Below are 11,677 nucleotides of genomic sequence, written 5' to 3' on the forward strand. Positions count from 1 at the left end.
TGGTCCATACAGCTCTGTCCTCCAGTCTCTTGCTGCCACTTCCCATCCTCCAGCATCTGCCATCTGAGGTAGCCATCTCACTCTACCTAATGATAGGGCTGGCCCTGTAGATAATTAATACTAATGATAATTAATAAATTATTTTTCCTCAACAATGCTTGATGATGCTATTTGCTAACACAAAGAAATTAGAAAAACTCCACTATCTCAGCTGCATAAGACTATTTTCAGCATAATGTCTTGCATCCATTGGATTACTTTTTAAGTCCCATAGATAAATATTCATGGACATATTTTATTGGAATGGATAATCCATTCTAGTTGCTCAAACACTATACAATTAACCGGATTTAACAGCCATTTAGGATTTACTCATACAACTAATCTCTCAATGGAATCTGTGAGAGGCATGCTGTGCAGGAGGCAATGAGATCACCTAATAATTATGATTTAAAAGATATACAGGTGTATGTGTGTGTGTGTGTATACATTCGCCATATAACAAGCAAGAGAAAACAGCATTCTCCCTGTTTAGAATTCAAATAATGCTTTATGAAAATTTGAAATGCAGAGAGTAATTTGAATCTGAAAAGTTGAATTTCAATCCCCCCTTCCAATATCACTTTTAGAGAAGATTGTATAAAACTACATCTTTCATACTGCTTATAAAAATCTCAAAGAATAATATTAAGCATTAACTTACCAAATCAAATACTTTGGCAAGTTGATGCTTAATATTGTTCTTTGATTTTTTATGAGCAAGATAGATCTAGTTTTATAAAATTGAAATTTGAAAAGAAAATGAAATTATTCATTGCACTTTCCAATTACTCACAATTACTATATATTTTCCTTTGTCTTGTCCTTCGTTTGCCATGTATTGTTGTTACTTGCCTAATAAATCTTAGTTGATGGATGTTTTGTGCTTCCGAGCCCCTAAATTCCACATGGTCCATAGCAGGAAGGTTGTTACAATCTTGGGAACATATACACACACTTCTCCTCCCCAAGCAAAATATTAGGTAGCTTGAGAACTTTTTCTTCTTAATTAATTAATTACTTTCAGTGCTACTGCCCCTTCCCCCTTTCCCACCCTCCGAGTCCACACCTTTCCTTGAGGACATATCTTCTGCATGACTTCATTTGGGGCAGTATTTCAAACATTTATAACGCAGTTGGCTGCATTGAATGAGTTCTTGAATTCCCCCTAGGGAGGGAATGTAAAACAATATACATCTTCGTTGACTTACCCGCTCATGCATGTCTAAGATGTTTTGCTCGTAATCCTTGAAGTCATGCTGGGCGCTGTGAGACCTCTTCTTGTGCCACTCCCGGATGCAGCCCTCTAGCTGAGTGTTGGCCTTCTCCAGAGAACGCACCTTGTCCAGGTAGGCAGCCAAGCGTTCGTTCAACTCCTGCATGGTCTGCTTCTCGTTTCTTCCCATGAAGAGGTTCCCATGGCTCCCACCAAAGCCTCCCCAACCTGCTCCTGCATCAGAGGCCAGCCAGATGGGTCCTCCAAAGGACATGGGAATGTGTGTACTGCTACTTTCTCCGTGGAAACTGGAAGCTCTGTAGGGATCTCCCATATGTGTGAAGCCATATCCTGCAGCACCCCTGAGAGATCCGGAAGAAAAGTGGTAGATGCCTTGGCTGCAGCTCATCCTGACAGCTATTAGGAACTGAATGTACACACCAACTCCTCTCTCTCTCTCTCTCTCTTGACTTACTGGCACCGTCTGAGAAGTGTCTCAACCTTCCTTAAGCGCTTTTAAGCCTTTCCCTGTGGGAGTTCCCTTGTGTTGAACAACTATGCCAACAAGGATTGTGTCATCACAAAATATGCGTTTCCTCTTGGTCAATTCTGAAACCCTTATTAGCCTGCAAATACGGTTGTCATTCTTTGGAGCAACAACAACAACATACCAAGGGCTTTCTCTTCTCCCTCCCTCTGTCTTTTTTTCTTCTTCTTTTTTTGCTTTTTGCATTGTAGCAGTGAGGTGTGGCTACCAAAGGGAGGGGCGAGGAGCAGAGCTCAAGCAGCTGGGTGTCTGCTTCAGGTTTCTTTCAATGACATGGCTCAGTGTGCTCAGTTTTGCTGTTTGTAATAGCAAGAAAAAACTGCCTGCGTTACACACAACAGCAAAGGCCAGAAAATGGGTTAGGCTTCCTCAGGTGTAGCTTTCACATTTTAGAATGTCTTTTAAACATTTTAACAGCTTGCGAATCCCCAAAGCACTATGTGTACTTATCAAGTTGTTATGTAAACACTTTGTAAAACATATATAAACCCTTTTAAGAACATGAGAAAAAGAAATCTTTGAATCATTCCGGGAGTCCTATGTCAACTGTTGTATTTCTAAATATTCTTTTGCGCATACAGGTGTGTCCGGGTTTGAGGAAGCCCTGGGCAAAGTGCCCTTTGGTGAGTCCTCTCCTCCATTGTTAGGCCTGGCGGTAGTGAGCCCCTGAGTCCTACTTTACAGAGGGCACCGGACAGTCCTGTCTTTGAAAAACTGCCAGATGACAGATCTCTCTTTGAAGATGTCCTCTGGTTGAAGGACTGCCCAGGACAGGCCTACTTTCAAGTTCAAGAAACCTAAGAAGGGAGAGCAGCAGGGCTTTGAAATTGCCCTCCCACATTTAGCACCCAGACAGGAGGCTAAGCAGGCACACAGATAGTCATTGTTTTCCCCACTATTTTTAAATTATATTTATATCCTGCCTTTTTTCCTCCAAGGGACCAAAGGCGTCATACATAATCCTCCTCTCCATTTTATCCTCACAACAACAACCCTGTGAGGTAGGTTGGGCTGAGAGTCTGTGACTGGCCCAAAGTGTTGGCCTTCCTTGGTCGAGTGGGGACTAGAACTCAGATCTCAAGACTCTCAGTCTGACACTCAGTATTGTGAAATGTGTTTATATTTTTATTTAAATTAAAGTAAGTTTTTTCTGTATTGACAAATAAACATATAAATTGGCACATGCAAATCTGTTTCTTCTTTTTAGATGATACATAAATGGCCACCCTGCCTGGTGGACATCCTTGGGCCCTGAGCCCAAGTAAGTGTCACCCCACCCCCATTCTTTGAGCAGTGCTAGGGAGTGGGGAACGGGATGGACAGACACTGTTTTAATTTCCCACAATGCTCCAGAGTGATGCTACGGTGGGAAATTAAAATAGCAATTAGATATTAGACTCAGCTGGCAGGTGCTGCTCAGAGTGGTGGGCCAGAAAGACAAAGTAAAGGGGTCCAAGGATAGGCGTCAGCACCTGGCATTACCATAACCCCATGATGCCAGGTGCTGACACCAGCCTGGTGTGCATGTTATTTAACACTAATACTAATCCAGGATGCTAGGTGCTGAACAGAAAATTATTAATAGACGTTCTATCTGTATATATAAAAGGCCAAAGCCACTCACTGTCTTGTGCTGCATACTCTAGCATAGTCTATATACTGAACCCAGGAATGGAGCTATAGAGATGAAGGGAAGAAGAGACTATCCAGGCAGGAATAAGCGTATTACTCAGAGTCAAAATCGACGTAATGCTAAACAAGTTGCTTGGAATCACATCAGTTAATTTTGTTTTTAATAACAGCCACAGGGCAGCCAATTTTCATTAGGAATGCTGCACGCAGGGAGTGAGTTCACACCACCATATCTTATCTCCTTTTGTTTGTTTTTGTTTTAGCAAATATTTTCCAAACCTTTACTTGGTGTTAAACCCACCCTGGTGCCCCATCACAATTCCTAACAAATTCTGGACCAATTCAAAGTTCAGCAGAATTTGTTGCACCTTCTTCTTTATTGTTCTTGCTGCTATTGTCTAAATTTTAGACATTGAACACAGCCATGCAGGCACCCACAAATCTGCTTGCCAAGCTGTGCCCTCAGCTCTCTGGCCACTGAGACACCCGGCACCAGCCAATTCCCTACCTCAGAAACCTCATTCAACTACAGTTTTTGAGCAGGTCCATTCTGATCACTGGCAGAGACTCACATTGAGCCTTGCCTTCTTCAGATGTAAGTGAATCTCTCCAGAAGATACAGGTGACGTGTTTGGTGATGACCACAAATAACGGCTGGCTAGTAAGCCAAGCCAACATCTGTGCCAAGCCAACATGTGTGCACCCCTTTAATTATCTATACTCACATTTCACTCCCTCTCCATTGTGAAGGTAGGTTATTCTAGATGGAGACTTTTATTTATTCATTTCATTTCATTTCATTTCTATCCCACCTTTTTTTCCTCCAAGGAACCCAAGGTAGTGTACATAATCCTCTTCTTCTCCATTTTATCCTCACAACAACCCTGTGAGGTGGGTTGGGCTGAGAAACTGTAACTGGCCCAAAGTCACCCAGTGGGCTTCCATGGCCAAGTGGGGACTCAAACCCGGATCTCCCAACTCACAGTTCAACACTTTATCCACTACACCACACTGGCTTTTTTATACAGCCTTCTTCTGGCTTGTGGTAGGTGACCAATGCTTTCAGTACCGTGTCCTAACATTTGGCCTCTCTGCTTTCCCAAGAGTTTTTATGAAATGAGTGGCAGTGATAGCTGCCCAGCACCACCATCATGGTATAACAATTTTCCTATGTATTGATTACTAGCTACTAACAGCAGAAATCCAAGGTGCATTTCTCTGCAGTTTAGATCCTACATTTTCCCTCCTGCAAATGGTGGGTGGGGTGGGGTGGGGGTATTTTGATTCTGGCCTAAAGTTGTTCTGAAGATTTTGACCATTTGCAGGCCTTTGGCCTCATTCTTTCCTCTCCTGCGTGATTGAACTAGGCAGTAATGGATGATGGTGTCAGCTTCTACATAAACAATTCCTGGAGGAATGACTTTTCGGTCTCCTTGCACTTAGGTGATGGCATTCTTCCAGCAGGGACTCCTCAAAGGTATTATTCCCAGGGTGATAGATGTAGTGGCTCCCAGCAACTGCTTAGCAGACACCTTGAGCAAGGCTGAGGAAGTGGCCCATGCATGGTCCCTTAGTCCTGGTTACTTAGCTCCCGACTTGAAACTCCGGGGGCATCCTTACCAATCCTGCAAACATGAAATTCCACAGCAGAGCAGGCACAGATGCCCAATGCCTGTCTTCCCTCCTCTACCGCTAAGCTGCAGCCTGCCATACAGTATTGCTACTGATCACACAAACTGTCTCCTCATACCAGAGTGATGGCTGTGACAACTTTGTTTCTCCAACCAGATTCAATTGGTGTGGCATCTTTTCCCAGCAGTATTGTGTGCAGTGTTCTGGAACAATGGGAGGAGCATACATCCTGGTGCCCTCCATATGTTTGGACTACAACTCCCATCACCCCCAGTCAGCATGACCAATGGTAAGGGATTAAGCATTCCACTCACTGCTAGGAATTAATAAGTACGCAAGTAGACTTGTCTTTCGGAGTTGGCTGCTGCCAAACGATAATTGTCATGGGTAACTGAAATAAGCAATGAAACTGGCATGAAACATTTTCTTTTACATGGAATTGCTCATTTGTTTTTCTCCCCAAGGCTTCGATGTTAAACGCAAATTATATCTGATACTGAAAACAAGTAATTTGCATTTAACCCTGAGGCTTTGAGGAGGAACGTTTTTGGGACTTCTGTAAAGTTAAAACAAATCAAGAAAGTTGAGGCTAGTGGGATGGTTTACAGAGAGTATATAATGCCAGGAATACTGTCTAATGGGGTTGGGGAGCTTCTCTGTGTTTAGTCATATCAGTTCATTGCCCAGTTGCCTTCTTCCCATCTCTGGGGAGCTTCCTGGGGTTTATCCCAAGTTACTAGAAGAACCTTTGCAAAATACTTCTTGGATGCTTTTGAAAAGCTCTGTCTGAACTGTGATTATTGTCCAGGACCTGGATAAAGAAAAAGAAAAAGAAAAAGATGAAATTTCGTGTGACTTTTAATTTGAAAAGGCAATGCGAAGGGGCAGCCTACATTGCCGGCAATGAGCTTCCTCCTGCCCCCTGAAAATTTTCTGAGAAAGATCCTAAGAAAACATTGAGCAGATTCTGAGTATAGTATAGGGGAGCATACTTGCCTACAATTAATTGGGGGGGGGGAGAAAGTATACATAATATTAGGAGGAAAAATAGCACTGTTGTAATGCAGAGTGGGGCTACAGGACAGCTGTAGCAGGTACAGTTTCTTTTGTTTTTTGTTTTGTTTTTAGGATGGCAAAAGATCTAAGCCTTGATTCCTGGATATTGTTAAGTGATGCTTTATTCCTGTGCTTTCAAGCACCAGATCCCTATAATTTCATTCTGTCTCCAGCTCTTTTCTTGCTGAAGGTGTTGCCTCCATGGCATAGTTGCTAAGAACAGTTAGGAAGAAAATCCCAATGTGGTTACTAATTATAAAGCAGCAGAGTGAATAGCAAAGCTTTACAAAGCCTTGTCCAAACAAATTCTGACTTGTCTTATGCCTACAACCTTGTTCCATCATCGTTAAAGGCTGCCAAATCTGCCATTATGTCAACAGCACCTTCATTTCCGTGTCAATGGATCTTATCTTTTTCACATACTGCTGCTGAACAGGCAGGCCCATTGTGCCCCTCACCTTACAGCTTACCCCAGGGGATCTCCTTCCTGAATATTAATTTTCCATGAAGAAATGGTAGCGCAAATGATCCCTTGTTGGCTTGAGCGCAGTGGGGCAACTTGCCTTGAACACCTGTGAATGTGATGGGAGTTATTGGGAGAGAGTGAAAACAGGCATAAAGCATTCACTGCTCATGGGATGTGTCCTGATGTTGGTTGCCAGCTTTTGTTAACAAAAATTATAGGGATGAGTGCCTTTGAGCATCTGCAAAGTGCCCTTTTTTTTGCGAAGAAAATGCTTCCTCACTTTTCACTGAGGACCAAAGAGTGGAATGCCCAACTTGTGGAAATCCGTCAAGCGCCCTCTCTCTGGTTTTGTGGGGAAATCTACTGAAGATCTTTCAACAAGTTTTTAGTGTTTAATTATCTGGACTACTGCTCTTAAATTTATATTCTGTAGAGTGGCTGTTTCAGTATTGGGTTAATGTATTGTTTTATTTTTATTTTTCATGATTTTGATTGCACTGTTTTAACCCTTTGAAAGATGCTTTGGAAATTTAAAATAGAAAAGTGGAGGATAATCATCATCATTATTTGCCTGCTCTAACAGGTACATGATATCTTAGAAATCTAGTGAGATAGCTCATGTTGGTGTATTTGCATACATTTGTTTGCACTGTATAATCTTATCAATGCTCTCATAATCTCTCAGTTAGACTAATGCAATGCATTGTACATGGGGCTATCATTGAAGATGGTTTGGGAACTGCATCTAATGCAGCTGTGAGATTTTTAACTGGAACAGCTAGCTGGGAATGTATCTCACCAATTCTCAAATAACTTCACTAGTTCCCAAATTTACTTCTGGGCCTAATTCAAGGTGCTGGTGCTGACTATCTGGCCCTAAACTGCTTAGGGAGAACATGTGTTCTACTTTACAGGGGAGAGCCCTTTATTTGAAGGGTTGTCTAGTCCAAGTCTGAATTAAAGGTAAGTAACCCTAAGGAGAGAGAGCAGAGGTCTTGAACTACCCCATCAACACTTAGCACTTGGATAGCAGACTGCGCAGGCACACAGGACACCTGGTCACAGATGTCCCACTATGGTGAGGTGTACTAGATTTCTATTGAAATTATGGTCATTATTTCTAAATGTACATCTATTCATATGAATTTGCACATGCACATTTTATGCAAATCAGTGACCCCTTTTATCTTTTTTGGTGATGCATTTCTTCTATTGGCCAATGTGTAAATGCTTGCGTCCCAGTTATTTAAAAGGTATCCGGATATTATGCTTGTCTACCGATGCTCTTCAAGTCCCCATATCATTATAGCTGATGCAGGTGGTAACCAGGGAGACGGCTGTGATGTCCCTCTAATAGAGCTTCCTCTCCAGAGAGGTCTGCATGGCCGTTAGGTGTCGGCCAAAAAGCTGTTTGTTCTCCTAAGTTGTTTAGGGACACTAGATCTCACTCTGTTCTGTTTGTTTTTATACCATTTTGTTTTATGTAGGATGACCCTATGAAAAGGAGGACAGGGCTCCTGTATCTTTAACAGTTGCATAGAAAAGGGAATTTCAGCAGGTGTCATTTGTATATATGGAGAACCTGGTGAAATTCCCTCTTCATCACAACAGTTAAAGCTGCAGAAGATATTCTAGAGTGACCAGATTTAAAAGAGGGCAGGGCACCTGCAGCTTTAACTGTGGTGATGAAGAGGGAATTTCACCATGTTCCCCATATATACAAATGCCACCTGCTGAAATTCCCTTTTCAGTACAACTGTTAAAGATACAGGAGCCCTGTCCTGCTTTTCATATGGTCACCCTAGTTTTATGAAGTCACTGAAACATTTCAGTAAACAACCCTAGGATCTTTTGTGATGAAGGGTGGTATATAAATTCCATGAATGAATGAATGATGTATCCTGCTTTGAAAACTCAGGCTTTCAAAGGACCTGGAATTTTTTGGCCTTTTGGGGAAGAGATGGAAGGCAGAAACAGTATGGAGTTTAGGAAAGTCCGGCAGCCAGGTGGTAGCACCCATGTATAAGGGTCTGTAAAGGGCATTGGAGCCATGCCCTCCTGACCACTGGAAGTCTTATTTAGCCTTTGCCTGCCTTCCAGGGCTCTCAACTCAATGGGCAGCCTGTACTGCTTCAGCATTTTAAGTTATCAGCCACAAATGCTAGAATTTTGGTGCCACAACTCAAAAGTTGCGGTTCTCAAGATACCAGATGCCAACTTGCAAGAATGTGTGCAAAACATACTGCCCTCCGTACAAGCAGTTATCTAGGAATAGGGTTCAGAGTGCTGGATTCAGAATGCTGGATTGAGCTTTGGGTAAGTTGCCCCAGGCTGCTGCCAGTTATGCAGAAAGCTTAGTCATCTGTGCTAAGTGAGTCATACTTCTTCAGAACACACAGCTATATATAGTAAGTATGACAGTATGAGATAGTGGTAATGCACGTTTCCCAAGATCCACCCCTGAATTTGCTGTCACTGCCTCCATATTTCCTTATGATGTGTGCATAGATGACTAGCAAGCACACTATCAAAAAGAAGGGTGAGCCTAGAATCGGGGTGTTTGTGGCCATCAGCAGAACCAAAGACAAAGATGGTTCAGCCAGCCAGTAGAAAAAGAACTCTTGGTTTGTGTAGCTTGCCTCATCCTGATCCTGGACAATAAATATTAACTAGTGATGGATGAACTGCCCCCATCCCCTTCCCATGTAATTGGCTTGGTTTTACTGAGCCTTCACAGAGAATTCTTGGGAAAACCTGAAGTCTTTCTGAGCTTTTCCTAAGAAAGCTTAGGAAATCATAACCTGGTAGAACACACCTTCAACCCTCTGTGGCATTCCCCTCAACTCCAGAATTTATCCTGGCTGGCTGTGGGGGCAGGAGGCACTAGCAGGGAGGGTAGGTGAGCAAGGCTTAATGCCTCTCAGCTTAATGGATTGAATCAGGAAAGCATTAGGAATTCTATTTCCCAGATTCCCCAACAGTAAGCTGAGCATGCTTGTATAAAACAAGAGGTATCTAAGTCTGGGCATTTATTTCCATTTTATATCCCATCTTTCCTCCAAGGAGCTCAAGGAAGCAAGCTTCACCCAAAGTCACCCAGTGAATTTATTTCATGGCACAGTGGGGCTGAGAACCCAGGCCTCCCTAGACCTAGACCAACACTCTAAGCACTGCTGCACAGTGGCTCTCCACGCCAGACCAGCCTGCTGGTGGTCTCACCCTTCCGGAATAAGTTTTGGGAGGGGGGAGCTGGCAACAGTAAGGGCCATGTGGTTGAAGATGTCTCTACACCAAGCAGGATGTAACACTTTGAAAGCAATTTGAAAATGGTATATGCAGTGTGTCCTGGGCCCCAACAGTTGTCAATACCCTTATAAACCATTATAAAGCAGTAGTGTAGATCCTGCCCAGGTGAGGAATTGTAAGCTGGGCTTGACGTTTTGGAGGGCTTGGGCTAGGCTCATAATTGAATGCTATTTTCCAAACTGGAGGCATCGGTCTCTGAACATCCCCTCATGACCCACACTCAGTTTAACTCTGGTTGCCAAAACAAAGCCTAGATTTGAAAGTGAACCTATGAGCACTCTCAAAAGTTACTCACACTCCACTTTTAGAGAGTCTCTAGAGGAAAGGAGGGTAACATTTGTAAGTCTACCAAAACATAGTTCTCTACATGTTTCATTGTTGTCCTAACTTGGTCCTTTGATGATGGTATTCAGCGGATACTCCCAATCAGTCAAAGATGGTGCAATGTATATAGGAATGTTGGAGGAATCCATTTGGGGGGGGGGGGGCAGCAGAGCTTGACAAGCTTTCACTGTCTTAGCCCCCCCCCCCAGGGTATTGTCTGTTTTCCACTAACTGGCCTGATTTGATCTGCATCGAGTCAAGCCAGTTAGTAGATTTTCCGTGTTCTTTAATTTGTGGAATTACAGCTGCAATTTGTGCATAATTTCAATTTGCACTAATTGAATTATAATTGGTGCAAATCTCTCAAATTGCAGCCCAACCCCTCCAAAAAGAATGCAAAAAGTCCATGGCTCAACTCGCAAATGCAGGTGGGCAGAGGAAATCTGCCGAGGCTAAAAAGAGGATTGGATTTCCAAGTGACAGACAGCCCTTGATATGGCATTGAAAAAGAGGCTGGCCACTCCATACATGCCCAGAGCAGTTGGATCTGTGTGCCCCATATGGTGAACCACTGAACTGCAGGTGGCAGCTTTTCAGTGAAATATCTTCACTGATTCTGCAGATCCAGGGTAGCTATTGGATCATCCTAGACGGGTGGGTGTATAAGAAGACTTCCTGTTCCAATTGAACTTTATTTGAGCTATAAGGTCTTCCTGAACTCTTGTGCGTTCCTGTACCTTTGGCCTAGTGACTACTGGCTCGTTCCATGGCCCCTGATCCATCTCAAATTGCTGCCTATGGTCCACAATGACAGTACGTTGGGCTTAAACCATTTTGGAGCTTTACAGGCGCTCAAGAACAGCTTGCTGGATTATGCCTAGAAGATAAAGGGCTAACATGGGTGGTGGTGATAGTTGCTGCTCTTAATGCACAAGGGTGGTTCACACGAAACTGTCCCCAATACACTGAAAGAAGGGTGTGTGTGGCTCTGTGGGCTCGCCCTGCCTCTTGCCACTGCTGCACCTGGGGACCATCACCCCTGTGGCCAGCTGCCATGCCCTCCATGTGTTAAGGCCACCTTGGAAGTTGTACCAATGTACATAGACCTCTTCCATGTAAGGTGACCCTCATTGGTAGATGAGTCCCTTCTGATGTGGTCCGGATGCGACTGAGTGCATCAGCAATGGGGGCCTGTTTTCCGCCATGCCCCCCTTGTGAATTCTGTCAATGTGTGGAGGGGGTTGTGTGAGTCCCCTGTAGTCTAGAGGCGGGAATAAGCGAATGTGGATTCCATTTCCAAAAATTTGCACTAAAAGCTTTTTCATAATATTGTTCTTCATGTGGATGGAGTAAACGCAGGTCCAATTTTTGGTACAATTTTATGGCCAATCTTCTATGGACCCCATCTTTACTATGTTTGTTTGCTTTAAAAATCCCTGCATGTTAGAATATGGTGATG

At 43.3% G+C, this 11,677-nt stretch overlaps 1 protein-coding gene across 1 annotated transcript in view; it reads right to left on the minus strand.

Moving 5' to 3' along the window:
* Positions 1–1,730, minus strand: part of KRT23 (keratin 23) — a 28,441-nt gene extending 26,711 nt beyond the window's left edge. Inside the window, exon 1 of the mRNA XM_063138096.1 lies at positions 1,251–1,730. Within this exon, the coding sequence (XP_062994166.1) occupies positions 1,251–1,664 (414 nt within the window). The 5' untranslated portion in view covers positions 1,665–1,730. The remainder of the gene's footprint in view (positions 1–1,250) is intronic.
* Positions 1,731–11,677: the final 9,947 nt, after the last annotated feature.

This window comes from Elgaria multicarinata, chromosome 11, assembly GCF_023053635.1.
Source record: "Elgaria multicarinata webbii isolate HBS135686 ecotype San Diego chromosome 11, rElgMul1.1.pri, whole genome shotgun sequence".
Taxonomy (NCBI): domain Eukaryota; kingdom Metazoa; phylum Chordata; class Lepidosauria; order Squamata; family Anguidae; genus Elgaria; species Elgaria multicarinata.